At 40.5% G+C, this 16,779-nt stretch overlaps 1 protein-coding gene across 3 annotated transcripts in view; it reads right to left on the bottom strand.

The window, feature by feature from the left end:
• LOC101828273 (LIM domain containing preferred translocation partner in lipoma) overlaps window positions 1-16,779 on the bottom strand; it is a 583,098-nt gene that overhangs the window by 225,759 nt on the left and 340,560 nt on the right. For all 3 annotated transcript variants that reach the window (XM_040751025.1, XM_040751024.1, XM_040751023.1), the window contains one exon: window positions 6,010-6,693. In XM_040751025.1, the coding sequence (XP_040606959.1) occupies window positions 6,010-6,693 (684 nt within the window). The remainder of the gene's footprint in view (window positions 1-6,009; window positions 6,694-16,779) is intronic.

The following is a 16,779-nucleotide window of genomic DNA, read 5'->3' on the forward strand; positions in this document are numbered from 1 at the left end:
AAAATAATATTCACAAACCATTCTTATAGTACTAGCACAGGGCTCTGGCTAACAACATTACAGGGAGGCCTTGGACTGAGTTGGAATTACAAAGGACCTACAATTCTTTCCAGGACAGCAGTTAGAAAGGCCACCCCCAGGCTGCAGGGCTTCACTGGGGTTGACACCTCCAATACCAACCATATCTGTGTGTACTTACCACAATGAACGAGAAAACAAGCAAAAATGAAAGCAGAAAAATAATCGACAGGGTTACAATGATATAAACAGCAGTTCTAGAACCTTGTTCATGACTGCTGTGCCCATCACCTGGATTTCATGCTTCCTCATCCCCCAAGATTTACTTCCAGTAGTTCAAGTTACACTACAACTAAAATTGGCAAATTTTTGATGACTCCTAACACAAGACAAAGAAATAGGCGTGGCCAACACATGTGTTAAACATGAGTAGGCAAAGACAAATGTAAATTTGAACCACAGTGAGATAGGAGTAGGGACTAGATACCTTAAGAGGTATTACAACCAGAGGACTGGCAAGAGAGCAGGGTCAAGGTCAGAAACTTCTTGACCTCTCACATATGCTTGGTCACAGTGGAAAACAGTATACTTGGGAAAACACTAACATTTTCTTTTTTTTTCCCTCTCTCTCTTCCCCCCCCCTCTCTCTCTTGGCCCTTCCTTCCATCCTTCCACCCATCCATCCTTCCTTCCTTCCTTCCTTTATGTTTCTTTTGGGACCATCAGTGCAAGAGACCAAATTCAGGGCCTAGAGCAAAATGGGCCCAATCTCTACCACTAAGCTAAACTCAGTAGTAAGGGAGTTCATGCTTTCAGACCTAAACATGTTTGTTGTCAAGTATCTTCCCAGGTTCCTGGTTGGGATGGGCTGATTCCCCTCCTCTGTGACAGGGAAGGAAGAGCCCAGATACTCAGCTCAGGAGATAGAAGAGTGTCCTTGAAAAAAGCTAAAGAGAAAAGCATTTCCAAAAGAAGTTCCTGCTGTTTACCCATGATATAAAAGTGTGTGTGTGTGTGTGTGTGTGTGTGTGTGTGTGTGTGTGTGTGTGTGTGTGTGTGTGGTGGGGGCAGGATACAAGGGGACACTAGTCTCCCTCCAATCTCATCCAACAGGAATTGACTGGAAAGCTATCTGTAGCCTCTGTTTTGATGATGTTATACCTTGCTGTTGCTATAGAATCCTTTTATTAAAAGTTTTACCTAAGGGATGGTCTGTGCCAGCACTCTCTTACTGGAAACTCCAGCTGACTATAGAAAGGGGTTTCCCCAAGCAACTTCTGTTGGATGTTCTGAGCCTCTAATTTGATGATTTGTGCATTTGTGTCCCCCTCCACTTCTCTCTTTTTTAACTTTTGTGTGCTAAACATATAATGAACTCGCTGTTTCAAATCTAAAGTATGGCCAGCCATCTATCATTCTTTCAACCATAAGGGACAGTAAGTAATGGAGAAGAGGAAGCCTGGCTATAGGGATTTAGTGGGTACTTCCCCTCTTCCCCCAACTGATGATCTCACTCACACTGGACCACAGCTGCCTAAGGCCACTGAGGGTCCATGTGCAACAGCATGGATGTGGAACTCCTGCCGTCCAAAAATCTAAAGATGTCAAAATTCTAGGATTCGCTACCCTGAGAACACAATCTCCAAAATATGCCACTTTGCGGCTTCCCAGGAACTTGACACAGGCAAGTGATTCATGAATAAGCAAATGAAAAGTTTGGACCAGGTGGTGGTGGCGCACGCCTTTAATCCCAGCACTTGGGAGGCAGAGGGAGGCGGGTCTCTGTGAGTTCAAGCCAGCCTGGTCTGCAGATTGAGTTCCAGGAAAGGATCCAAAGCTACACAGAAGAAACTCTCCCCCCCCCACCCAAAAGAAAAGAAAAGAAGTGAAGAGAAAAGAAAAAGCAAAGCTTGGACCTGGACCTGAGCTCACCTACTGTTCATGGCCATGTACGGCCAAAGTGTTCCCCAAAGGGAGTTATCAATATCACTGCCCCTGGCCTGCATATTGTTTCCATTATCCTCATGCTATCAGCAAAGCTCAGAGACATGTCCAAGTCCACCTTCCCGCCCGCTCTGAATGCTTCCTTACAATGTTTCTGCTCCTACGAAGGAGAGGCATTTAATTCCATTAAGATGGCTCTATAACATACCGCCAATTCCTTGCACTACACTCAGTATGTGCCACTGTAAGAAGCTAAAGACATTTTCACATTTGGATACTACTGGGATGTATGGAATGGTACCATGCCATTCTCAAATGTTTACTTAAACTTTAAAGAAATTGCAGGTCTGGGAATCCCTTTGACACTTATTCTTCTCTAAGCCATTATATATCTCCCAAGCACCAAATCTAAATGAAAAAAAATGTCTGTTGCATTCTGGTAAAAAGAAAAAAAATGGTCTGTGTTAGTGTACTGAGGGATGGTCTGACATTCTTTTAAAGACAAATCATCCTGGAGAGCATTCCAAGAGCACTCTAATAGAACATGATTTTAGAATTTAACGTAAGTATAACATTGGGGGAAGAATCCTACAGCTTTTCTCGGGTGCATAGCACCAGTGTTCACACACACTGGCAAATAGCGGCCCGCATACCAGGGCTGAGGCTGATCTAGATCTTGTTCTATGACAAGAAAATGGGTGCTAAAGTCATTTTATCACTATATACTTAAGAATCATGATGCTTCCAGGATGCTGCTCTGGCATCCAGCAAGCTGGACCATCTGACTGACTACTGCAGGAAGTGCATAGTCCCCTTCAGAAGAAGAAAGTAAACACAAAAAAACAGAGGTAAAGTTAGCTTAAGCAAATCAGCCTGGAAGATTTGTATTGGGAAGAAGTGTATCTTCCAGAGGACTTCTGGTGAGAAGGGAATGTTTTCTCTTTACAAAAGCTTGCTTATAGCAGTGTTTCTCAAGGAACTCAGCTTTTTTGGTCCAAGAAGCACACAGCAGTCTACTGAAGCATGCAAACTCAATGCTCAGCACATTCTGAGAGCACAAATACAATTCTGACCTTGCAAGGTCTGACTTTCTCTTTTCTCACACCTTTCTTTCCCTTATCTTTCTTCTTCTGGTCTTCCATTCTTTTTCTTTTCTATGTTTTATAACGTAGGAAAATGGAAAGCCACTGATCTCAAATATAGGGGAGGAAAGAAAAAAAAACCTAAATAGGTTAAATGTCTAATGTTCTGAAATCCTCAGTGTAATGAAAGACCACCGTTTAAAGATACAAAAAGTATCTTTCCCATTATTGTCTAAACAAATAAAAACAAATGGAAGTCAGTGGAGATGCTGAACAGCCTGCCCTTGGCAATTGTTCTGGCTCTGGAAATATCCAGCTCTTTGCAATCACTAATTAATTAGAGAAGATGACATTCTCCTTCACCATGGTTGAAAATGTGACAAAGAAGTCAAGAGTTTTTCTTCAAGCTGATTAAAGGATGCCAAGAAAGAACTCAGACAAGAGTTGGGAGAGCTCATGTCTGAGGGTAGAAATCACATCTTTACCAAACAGATTCCACACGGGAGGAACAAAGGCTTCTACGCACAGGTGCCCTTGGATGCAGCAGGGCTCTGCTCAAAGAGCATCTGCAAAAGGGCCCAGTCTTTGTCAGCGGATGCCCATCCTACAGACAGAAGGTGCCGTAGAGCTTCATCTTTCTCCTTGCCTTTCCACAGCACAGACAGATGGCTAAATACCAGCCCTGAACCGCTCTCTCCCACAATCACTGTGAAAAGTACATTGACTGGGTTTTCGTTTTCAATTTGCAAATTGAATCTGATGTGAAAATACACGACACTGTTGAAAAACAAATATTTCAATTTCTTAAAAAGTGACATGCGATCCACTGACACCCGAACTTAGTAAAGATGTAATTAGTCATTTTGGGCCATTACCTTCTTCAAATAAGTAGCAAACAAAAGTCTTACACCCTCTGTTGAGGAGTTATATCAACAATTTCAAATTCTGAACAGGGATTATAATATGTCTTGCTTATAGATGTATGTTTGTCTTCTCTGATTCCCTCAGTGGTGGAACAGCACCCTCAAGGGATTCTGACATTACCTCTCTCTGAACAGTGTCACTTAGCTTCCAGTAGGCCTCTATGTATATTATGTGCAGAGTGATAGAGACACCAGAAATCAACCTTAAAAGTCATGTTCACACAGATGAACATACATACAAATACATATGTAGTCTACAAGTCCATGCGTACCATTCCTCAAAAAACGATAGGTCTTGAGTTTGCTTTTAAATAAGGTTTAAACTACATAGCAGAATTGCATGGGCACAGCCTTTCTAAACATCACAGTAGATTCTTCAGATATCGAGGCAGGGTCTTCAAATATAGAGGCAGGGTCTCAACTCTTGCTCTCTCTTGCTAAATGTGAAACTTGAAATCGTTGCTACTCTGGCTAGCCTGCCTCCCTTGGTGTCTGCTTCCCTGCGTCTGGGACTGCAGGAGGGCCAGTATGCACATCTTGCTTTTAAATGGGTTTGAAGATCCAGCATGTGGTCCTCACACTTAATGGTTCTCACACTTTACCCACTAAGCCGTCTCCCCAGCCCATGAAGAGCTTTCCTTTTTATTAGGAGGTTTCAGCCACAGTCCCAGAGCCACTTAACCTTTTATTATGGAAGCCTTACGAAAGTGATCAAGGTTAGCCCACTCAGACATAAGGGCCATAGGTGAGGCTTACCCATTCCTCCAGCACATCACAGGCCCCACTTGGAAAGCACAGTATACCCTTAAGAGCTCTGATACTTGCCTGGAGCACAGAGTAACAAGCTAGTGCCAGTACATATCAGATAGGACTTTTTTTTTCACTTTTTGCTTCAAGGTTGAGTATGAGCATGTCTGCTGTGACACTGACAATCTGATCAAAATTTAGAAATGATTGAAAAAAATATGGTCTAATCTTCTACTCAATCTACAACTTCAAATTCCAATTCAGCTTCAGGATAAACAAAGGCCCTGGAACCCTCCCTGATATCCTCACAGTTCTTACTGAATGGAAAAGAGGGCTTGCTTCTAATCCAGGGACTGAAAGCTGGCTCAGTTCTTCATTTTGCCCCCTTAATAGTAGTTCTCCTATGTTCTTCTTTTATGCTGGGAAGGAAAAAATTGTGCTGTCCCAGGACTAAGGCAAAACCCATGTTATGATGAGTAGGCAGTACACTATTGTAACTTACATAGTTAGAAGTAGTACCGGGCATATTTAATATAAAAGGAGTCTAAACTCAGTGCTGACCATTAGCTCTAACAACAGGAGAGAACTTTCATTCACAAAGGATTTTCAAGCATTCTTAGTGGAGTTAAAAACTGAAGGGTGAGACTCTTTCCAGAAAATACGTGATGTGAAAAACAAGGGCCAATGACTGATCCTATGATCCATGCTTCTCCCTGAAGGTAAGTAGCCTGTCTGTCTTAGACATACTTGACCATATCTGCAGGTATACCCACATCTACAGGCCTGGCCTACTTATTTGATCCTTGCAGCTGCTGTGGTACCAATGTAGCTCAAATTCTTACCACCTTAACATGGGCTTTGCCTGTCACTAGCTCATAAGATTGCCTAGGATACCTCTCATGTACAGATCTAGGAATTCCTTGAACCTCCCCAAACATGAGATATGGCAGTCATATCCAGGTTCCATGAAAGTGAAACATGTCTGAAGATGCTTCTGCCCCATCCAGTAAGGGATGCTGTAATAGGTGGGATCCCCTGATCAGATTTTCCTGAGACATTGTGTTCATTCAGCTTTTGGGAAGATAACCCTTCATTAGTTTGCAATTGGGTGTACTGGATGCAAACAGTAACTATATATATACTGTGTGATCAGGACCACACTCAGTTTTCTGCTTCACTGTTTTCCTCTGGACTGGCATCTGCTGATAGGAGGAGAAACACATGCATGCCTGTCTCATGGGCTGTTCCCTAGGGAAGGCAGACTAAGTCAGATATTTTCCTTTCCTATTTCTTACCTTTGGCTGCAGTGGTGGTACACAGGGGCCTGGCGCAGGGTCTGTGATATAGGTCTTCTTGGGACCACTGACTGGATATATCCCGGGAGGGTTCTGATTCCCGGCCCCAGGAGCAGCATACCCAGGTTCCCGCTTCCAGGTACTTGGATGACCTTGTTGTCCATAAGAAGGCTCAGCATCATTTCTGCCACCATAGGCTGGCCCTGCTGCATAATAGGGTTCATAATAGCGTCCTTGGTTGGGAGCATACCCATATCCCTGCTCGGGCTGATGTCCTGGGGGTGGATTATATGCATAGTCGGTGCCAGCACGAGTTGAAGAAGGAGGGCACTGTGCTGACAGAGGAACTGGCTGGGTGTTATAGCCATGCGGCCCTGGACCATACATTTGTCCAGCGGATGGGCCAGCCATGTAATGTTGGCTGGGCTGGGCTGTCTTCACTTGCACATTGAAGGTTGGCCTTGAAGGTGTGGAAGCTGTAGTATAGGAGGCTGGAACTGGCTGAGGCTGTGGTTTGAGAGTTCCAATGGGAGCCACTGGGATGGGTGCAGCCTGGGTTGCAGGCTGTGGTTTCATTGCAGACTTCTTGGTTGCCGTCAGAGGGGGTTGGTTTGGAATGACCATTCTCTTATGTCCTGTGACAGGAGTACAGACTGCAGGAGAGGCTGTTCCACTAGCAGAGACCTGAAAGAGAAGAGAAATATGATGATCAGTAATAAAAGAATAGGGAGTATGGTGAATTATTATGTATTAAGGTGTAAAATACAATAAGGCATGTTCCTTCCCTAAAGCAGCTCACTAACTAAAATGACCAGTCATGTGCTCAGTACCAGTGAAAAACTGCAAGAAAAAACTAAAGGAGCAAATTCACTTGAAATAGTGTCAAAAAGAACAAGACATCAGGAATAACCAAAGCATTAAGTATTTAGTGACTGAAAATGAAAACAGTGAGCAAAATAATACCATAAATAAATTGTTAAAAATTCAGGTCTATCTAGAGTGATACCTATCAAAATCTGGAAACAGAACACTTATCTATTTCAAACTCAGATGGAAACAGAAAAGATCACAAGTAGCTAAACCAGTCTTGTAAAGGAAGAGCCAAGCTGGATTCATCACATTGCTGATTTCAAAATATGTTGTAAATTTTAATAAAACAATATCACAACATAGAGAGAGACTTAAGATGGAAGGAACAGAAAAGGCATTTTGGAAATACATATATAAAGTTCACTTATTTTCTGTATGAGTGCTAAGAACACACACTATAGAAGGTATACTGTCTTTTACAAGTTGTATGGAAATACTGGATTTTTACAAGTCAGAAAGCAAATCAGAGACTGAATGTACATAACTCCAGATGCTTCTGAGAATAGAAATCCCCTAGGACAGAACACAGACTAGAAATTTAGGAGGACAGGCTCCACAGTGATTTGATGGATACAGCACCAGAAGCACAGACAACAGAAACAAACAAACAAACAAAAAAAACCAGAGAAATGACGTCATAATGAAAATCTCTACAGAGCGAAAACAACGAAGTGAAAGGCAAGTCGTGAGCAGGAGCATATGATCACATATCCAGTAATGGGCTAACTCCCAATGTACCTAGAAAAGCCTTAGAGCACGGAAGTAAACAGAGACTAAGAGAGGCCCAAGAGATGACTCAGTGCCCAGGATCCACATGCCTGCTCCCAACCATCCATAAATCCAGTTCCAGGAGATCCGACACCCTTTTCTGGCATTCATCAACACCAGGAACATACATAGAATAGAAGTATAGATGCAGACAATGTCCATAAAATAAACATAAAATAAAAACATAAAACAGAACTTTTACAACACATGACAACAAAATACTTCTCTAAAAGGTACGCAAAAGACAAAACATTAACCATTGCTCAAAATTACTAATAATGGAGAAATGCAAACAAAACCCAAATGAGGAGTCACATGTTTGTCACGATCAGTGTTATGAGGCAAAGCAAAGTGGCAACCTAATACTGCCAAGGGGCTCTGCACACTGCTGCTGGGAAGGCAGGGTGACAGATCAGAGGTGAGACACAGTAGGGAGTGCCTGAAAATATCAAAATGGAACAGACATATGACCTGGCAATTTCCCTTATTGGTGCATATCCAGTATTATTGGAATGCAGATCTCAAGGGGAAACTGGCATTTCCAATGTCACTGGAGCACTATTTACAATAAGAAAAAAAAAAAAAAGAAACTTAGACATCCATCAACAGATGAAGGATAAAGAAAATGTGCATACAGTGAAATATTATTGGTTCCTCAAAAAGTAAATCCTACATCATGTATCAACATGGATGGACCTCAAAGGCATTAGGGCATGAAAAATAAGCTGGTCATAGAAAGACAAATTTGCATGATTTTACCACATGGAATGCTGAAAATAGTCAAGACTCACAAAAGCCAAGAATAGGGTGGTAGTGGAAAAGGGCTGGTGTCTTCGTTAGGGTTACTGTAACAGAGATGAAACAACAGAACCAAAAGCAAGATGGCGAGGAAAGGGATTGTTTGGCTTATTTTTCCACATTACTATTTATCACTGAAGGAACTCAGGACAGGAACTCAAGCAAGGCAGGAACCTGGAGGCAGGAGCTGATGCAGAGGCCATGAAGAAGGGCTGCTTACTGGCTTACTCACTTGGCACCACTGACAATGGGTGTCCCATCCCCCATGAATCACTAAGAAAATGCCCTACAGGTTTGCCTACAACACAGTCTTATGGAGCCTTTTCCCGAGCTGAGACTCACTCCCCTTGTATGATTCTAGTTTGTGTTGAGCTGATATAAAACTAGCCAACACAATGCAGGGTGGGATAGGGAGGATATAAAGTAGGAAGTTCTCAATCAATTGATTTGTTCTCATTCAAGCAAGATAAGCTGCGAAGGTCCACTGTTTACCAGTTCACTTACTATCATCAACAATGTATTGTGCAATGAGAGTTTTCTCAGAAGGGAAAGGAAAAGATGAAGCTATCCTGATATGACCAAAGGGGGCAGAGACGTCCTGCTCCTAAGAGATAGCAGGTAAGAGACGAATCCCACATCTTCTCATCTCATGTGCACAGGAGTTTTCACTTGTGCCCCACGGTGAAGAGTACCACCCCAGCCCCACATTAGCACAACAGAGCTTCATTAATATACACCGAAGAAGCTTGGAAAACGAATGGCAGAGAAACTAGCATATAAAAAGATTCAACTCCCAGAAAATCACACATACATGTATGTATAGATGAGTGTGATATTTAAATGTGCTCAATTTCAAACGAAAATGTTAAGTTGTGACAAAAATTCAACAATTCATACAAAATCAAAAATAAAATAAAATGTCAAAATATATTCTTGGAATGATCAAATAATCCAATAAACAGAAAATATTCGGCAACATGACTCTTCAATTAACTGATTATGTGGACCAGATAAGCACTGGCACAGTTTTCTTTAAGTATGAAGAACATAAATATATACAGTTAAAATAACGATTCCTGCTCTTTTTCCTTTCACACCCAATCAGATAAATTATGTAGAACTTTGGAGGAAAACTGTATACACTAAAATATACTAGTTTTTAAGACACTTATGATAAAAATATCCAAACACGTGCCAGCATACACGCAACAGAACACACAGCAGAGGCAAGGGAACATGGAGAGAGTTTGCCTAGGGAAGTTTTTCTTTTTTGGAACTTAGCAAAGTAATGGGTTTCATTTGACATTTTCATACATAGTCTTTTCTTTGGGTGGGTCCTCCTTCCCCCTCTCCCTGAATCCCTGTCCCCTTTCGGCTCTGATGTCAACCACATGCTATTATTACCCTCTTATCCCTTTTCTTTAAGCCTTCCTGGAGTCTCCTACTGTTCTCTTCCTAGTTCTAGAACTGACTTCCATATTCACACTGGCACACATGCAAACACACAATGAGATTTTGCATATAAGAGATCATGTGGTATTTTAGATATGCAAGCAATGGCTCTGGAGATGGGGCTCTGAAACTGTCATTCAAAGAATCTGGGAGGAGGGATGGAGGGAGAGGGGGAGGGAGGGAAAGAGGGAGGGGAGACAAGAGAGGAGAGGAGAGAGAGACAGAGAAGGAGAAAGGAGGAGAGAGAAAGAGGCTGTGCTTATCAAGAAGAAAACTTGGAAAAATTGTTTCTAAGAAGTGAGAACTACATTATTTCACTGTTCAAATGCAATTACAATTGACATTAATTTTCAGATGAGGTGGTTTTAAAAATCTGTCCTATGGCTGAGTTTATAGCCGCAGCAGAGAATGTAACTTCTATTAGGTTAGTTCCCCAGTCATTATACACATTTATAGTTGAGTCTGTAAGATGTTCAAAATATGAACCACTGGAAATAAGATGGGAATTTACTGCCCCACGGGAATGTTTTCATCTTTTATCTATTGGTTAGTCTAAGTGTACAGAAAGGTATATACCTGGATGAAACTGAGCTTCATATCATTACAAATAATTTAATAAACTTTACATAGAATTAATAACAATGGCATTATAGTCAAGGGCCCTTGATCCCCAACGTGACCTCTTTTCCCTGTGTTCTCTCTTCAGGTCCATGTCTAGAAATTAAAACACAATCAGTATCTAAAACACCATCAGTGTCATAAAAGTACTTAACAGCTCTGTCTCTAAGGTTCATCTGTATTCTGAACCATGGGCTTACATATTCGATTACTGCATCTATTGACTTTGCAGATTCAACATATTAAAAATGTTCCATACCACTTTAGACCTGCTTCATTCTAGTTTTCTAATTCATCTAACTCAAATGAGAACAGAGGGGTCTACCCGAGCCTCTCTCCTGATTACTGTTCAGTCACTGAATCCAACCATTACTCACCAAATAGTGAATTTCCTATTCTAGGTATGTTGGTATTACACCACATTTACTAAGAAAGCACTTGCTGTTCTCAAACAATGTCCAACTGGTCACTTCTCAGGAGATCCTTCTGTCTGCACCTAGAACAGTTTCTCTCAAACATGCATGGAATCACACTAACCTGCTATTTGAAATTCTTCAATAAGTTAGTAGAATAATGGACTACTCCTCTTCATTTCCTGTCTGAGTGTCATGCCAGACATTGGTTTTCCTCTATATCTAAGTAACCTAGCTCTCTCATACCTCAGAGACTGATTTCTTTGGTTAGCCTAATGTTTAGCTACTAAGCAAACCTTGGCTTGATCCCTCTATCAGAGTGTTTCTCATTTCCCCCTTTCTTTAAAATCATATATGCATATATCTGCTTCTTCAAGGGAAAGGTCTAGTCACTTTTACTGAAACAGACATCTAAATAGTTTATAACTTCATAGGTCACAGCAGAAATTTAAAAAAATTTTTGATCAGTGAATGAACAATTGTAAGAAAAATGCAAAGTATCAACATCTATTTTTCCTTATAGAATTGGCAATAAATACATGGATAAATTAGGTACATGCTTAAATATAGTGGTGATATATTTCTCTAGTTTAATGACTTTAAAATTGAATTATTAATACTATAATCTTTTCAAAAAGCATTTGAGGTGCTATTTTCGTTTTGTTTCTTTGTTTTAGATGGGGTTTTTACCAATTAGCTAAGGCTGGCCTTGAATTCACACCAGAGTCCTGAGTTCTAGGATAACAGGGCATACACCAGCACACTAGGCTACTTATTTTCCTTTTAATGAATTTTACAAATGTAAATTCTAACTTCATGTCTTCTCACAAACACTCAGGCAAAAGTTCTAGGATAATTTTAAATGCATAGGGAAAGGAAGTTAAAGTGACAGAATTACTACAAATTCAGATTCATCCCATGATACAGAGTGAATTTAAGACCACTTTGGGATACACAGTACAACCCTGTCTCAAAGGAGGAAAAAACCCAGGTTGTAGTGCATGTCTTTAATCCCAGCACTTGAGAGGTAGAGGCAGGAAGACCCCTGTGAGTTCAAGTTCAGTCTGGTCTACAAAATGAGTTCCAGGACAGGCAAGGCTGCACACAAAGAAACCCTGAATCAAAACAAACAAGCAAACAAAGAAACCATCAACCAATAACTAAAAACATTAAAATAATATCTTCCATGTATATTCAGGCAAATACAATTAAAGATTTTATTGAGTAAGCATCTATTGCAAGACAAGGAAGGTAGAGATACTTGGCAAATGCATACTTACTGAACATCATATGAAGAACATGATGAATTACATACACGAATCAAAAATGACTTCCATCTAGCATGGAAATTTTCTAGGCCAACAGGAGACAGTGGTAAAAGGGAAAGATCCATATAAACAGTGGTATAATATTCAACCCCACATTAGATATTGGTCAAGGTAAGCAATGTCATTGAAAATGCCCAAATGTAACTGCTAGATGAAAAATAAACTGTGAGATCAGTCATTTATACAACACAACTGAAGGGACATAATGATATTTTCACATAGCCAAGAAGCAGAAAAAAATATGTACACAGGGATTCATAATTGACTTGTTAAACAATTGGGGACTTGTTAACAAAGTATTGCTGTTTAAGCTACATTTCAGGACAACTGCCTTGTACTATTTGATAAACCTGTGGTTATCCAGGCTGCCTTCTGTGTGGCAGAGAACAGAAATTAAAGTACTAACTGGAAATTAATCAATGCATTATAACAACAAGCATTTAATAGCACTTACTTCATGTAAACACTGTCAAGTGCATTTCATACACAATCCTAACAATTATACCCGAGACAGGAACTACCACTGTATTTTCTGGACGATGTGGTTAAGCCCAGGTTGTCTAGGAATGCAGCTAGATATCTTAAGGACTATTCTAAGCTGGACATAGTGATGCATGTCTGTAACTCCAAATCTCAGCAGACCAATGTGAAAGAATCAAGCCTGGCCTACATAAAGAGAGTTTTGTTCAAAAATTGAACAAAACAAACAAAAGCATACCATGCTACCTCTCTCCTATAAAATGTAAAACAAACCAAATCAAAACAAACACACACACACTCACAGGCACACACACCACCACCACCACCACCACCACCACCACCACCACCACCAACAATACCTCAAAAGGCCTTTTCAGATTATCTATGGCTTTCAAGTTTCTACAACTTCTGTGATCATGATATAAACACAAAAACTTCCCCCCCTCCTTGAACAGCGGTTCTCAACTTTGCTAATGATGTGACCCTTTTATTATAGTTCCTTATGTTGTGATGACCCCCAACCACAAAAATTTCCTTGCTGCTTCATAACTACAATTCTGCTACTGTGATGAATAAATATCTGATAAGTGGCCTCTCAGGGTCATGCCCCCACAGATTGAGAGCTCCTGACCTAGAAGAAACAAATGAATAAATGAGCAGGCGGACAATGATACTCAGTGCCAGTGTCAAGGAAGCAGCAGAAGCCGTAGAATGCAGAGAGCTGAGGAGCTCACACCTGCCCAAAAGACAGCCACTGGGTCATTCCAGCTGACTGCTGCCCACCACACACTGTAGAACTAATGTTCCCTTTCTTACTTAAAGGTTTTGATCAAGATTTTTGGCTGTTGCAGGCAAGGGGCAGCCAAAGAGTGAGGTGTTACAGCAAATGTTATACACGAGGTGAACTTTGTCACTTCTATGTTCTAGACAACGGGAAACAGAAATAGCAGCAGGGAAAGGAAGCCATGCAATCATAGGGAGTGTGTGTCAGTCAGGACATGAGAGGAGGGGGACAATTCCAGCTTTGCCACTGTTGACAGTCAAGGGACACAGGAAATATCAGGTTACTTTGCTAAATTTACTTCTTTGAAGAATGAATGAAACTAAATGATTCTCATCCCTTTTCTCATTTTGCTTTTAATATAAGCATACTTCTTCTATATTACTGAGATAAAATAAAGCTAAGATTGTGCCACAGTCTCCTGGAAACAGATTAGTGATACTCACTGATCCATTAATCTACCCAACTTAATGAGCCCCAGGCCAGAAAGATGATTTGTCTCAAACAAACGAAGAAGAAGCAGCACACACAGAAGTACAGCCGTGCAAACACAAGTGCATCTGCATGCACATGCAGTGGAGTTCACAGAGCAAGTGCTTGTGCTAAAGCAGAACAGAGGGTCACACCTGGAATAAGCACTGTGAGCAACAGGGACTGGGGCAAGTCACACTGTCTTCAAGGAACAGCACTCACAGAATTTACACTTAGAGACTAAACTCTTACCTATAAAACTCTTACCTACAGGTCTGTGTAGCAATTCGGTGGTGTGCATCAGAACTCTAATGTGAGCACTTCTAAACCAGTTATATTATCTCTAGGAATTCAATGTAAGGGTATACTTGTGTAGTCTCAGAATACATAAACTAGTGTGATTTACTGAATCCATGATAATGAGTCTAAATAGATGATGTATGAAGGTTGTTATATCAAATATGGTATAGCCACATGATGTCATGATATCCATCCATTACAATTTTTTTTTTTTTTGGTTTTTATGAGACAGGGTTTCTCTGTATTGTTTTGGAGGCTATCAGTCCAGCCCGGCCTCGAACTCACAGAGATCCGCCTGCCTCTGCCTCCCGAGTGCTGGGATTAAAGGGGTGCGCCACCACCGCCCGGCCCATCCATTCCAATTTATTCCATGAACATACTTAAAATAAAACAATAACCCAGGAATTCTATTTCTGCAGAAATACTGAAAGAACCAAAAGTAAGGATGTAAATGTTTTCTCGGTTATGCTCATATACACATAAACAAAGTATTATTTATAATAGCAAAAGGAGGAAGCCCTTATGTGCCTGCTGCTGGGTGAACAGATACTAGGTGTGGTACATAATACGGACAATGGAATATGCAGCTTTCTCAAAAAGTTCTGACTATGCCATAAAACAGACTTTGGTGACATTAGGCTAAGTGAAATAAGCCAGATGTTAGGACTATATGCCAGAGGTTTTCAACTATACACTATACCTAGTTCATGGGTTCATAAAGACAGACATTGATGGTGTAATGATATGGGGAGGAAAAATGGTGAGTCACTGCTTAAAGAGTATGTTGGTAGAATTTGGGATGAGAATGTTCTAGAGAAGAATGGCCAAGCATTTGCACAACAGAAAGACACTTTTAGTATTTTTAAAAAGTGGTTAACATGGTAAATGTTATATTGTGAATATGTCATCAGAGTAAATAAAAAATTACAAAAGCATGTGAATAATTTCATGTTTTAAGAGCAGGCTAAGAGACAATGGTTTTCATCTGTTTATAGACACAACACCATTGATATATCACCATAAAACATATGAAACACTGAAGAATCTATTTCTAAATGGGTAACACTGAAGGAGGGTAATCTGACATATTTTATATACCCTTCTGATTTTCCAAAGTCCCTGTCACAACTACTTATTATGTTTTTTCAATCAAAAAAGAACTACACGATGTATGCACATATACATATACATCCCATAAATATAAATACTATCTATCAACATATATGATGTGTATAACAAACATTTCTCACCTATAAATATAAACAAGTATATACTTAAAACATTAAGTAAACCCTAGTGTAACCAATACACCAAAAATGAAGAGAAACAGTGAAAAAATATTTAATACATTTTAATTGGTTAAAGTTTTACTTTGGGCAATCTAATCAAGAGAAGCTCCCTCAATCTCTGCTGTTTTGTATATTACAGAGGAAAGCAACCTCATAAATGGTTTCTTAGTGGTACTTAAAATAATTGCACATGTTTCTGTCAGAGTCAAAATACATGCTTTCAATTGATGCATTGGGTTCAAGATATCACTCCCAGCACAGGGACAGGCCTAATATACCACACTCACACACACACACACACACACACACACACACACACACACACACACACACACACACACACACGTGCGCGCATGCACCTTCCAATGTCTCTACAGACTTCCTGCCAGAGAGATGCAGGCGTAAATATCTTACTTCTGTTCAGCACATCCACACTTGTTCATTTCACAGTGCTGTGCTCTGCAAACACATACTACAGATAGTGATGGGCTATTCTTAATAGCTTCTGAGGCAGAAATAGCAGAAACAGTATGGTCTGATGTGGCATTCTAAGCAGTTGGTCTTAGAAGCTTTTCCATTTAATTAATTCTCCAACACTTCTGAGTGGGTATAAAATACTGTGAAGACAGGCAGCTCCCCCGACTAAGGATGGCACCAATGCCAGGATGTCAAGTTGTTTCTCAGAAGTAAAATCAAGTCAAGTGGGGGCACTCAGATGCTCTTGAAATTGTTCAAGCCAGAGCCCAGGTGAGGCTAGCATTCATAAAGTGAGCATCCCGGAAGTCCACAGGGCTGGCATTTCAAGGAGTGCCTCCTGGCCACCCCAAACATCTTTCAAAGGAGATAGGATATTATTGGTTTGAACATCAGAAGTCTCCAAAGCTCCTACTGGAATAATAAACACAGAGCAGAGACCACTAATTTCCTAGCATGAGAATACCAGTGACATGACGGTTTATTCGATCTGAGCAAGCTATTGTCAAGGACTGCAATAAGTAGAGAACCTATTTCCACAGCAAGCAAGCCTGTTAACTAAGCCATCATGCCCTGAAGTTCTCCAAACAGGCCAGGAAAATAAAAAACTGATTTGGAGAAGGAACAGAAAGGTATATTTTCCCAGTATATATACAAAGAACACCAGCATGATTCCTTCAGTTGGCAAACTTGCTATGGAGAGTAATTAAAATACTCATTAATTATTC

Source organism: Mesocricetus auratus, unplaced genomic scaffold, assembly GCF_017639785.1.
Source record: "Mesocricetus auratus isolate SY011 unplaced genomic scaffold, BCM_Maur_2.0 Super-Scaffold_100008, whole genome shotgun sequence".
Taxonomy (NCBI): Eukaryota; Metazoa; Chordata; class Mammalia; order Rodentia; family Cricetidae; genus Mesocricetus; species Mesocricetus auratus.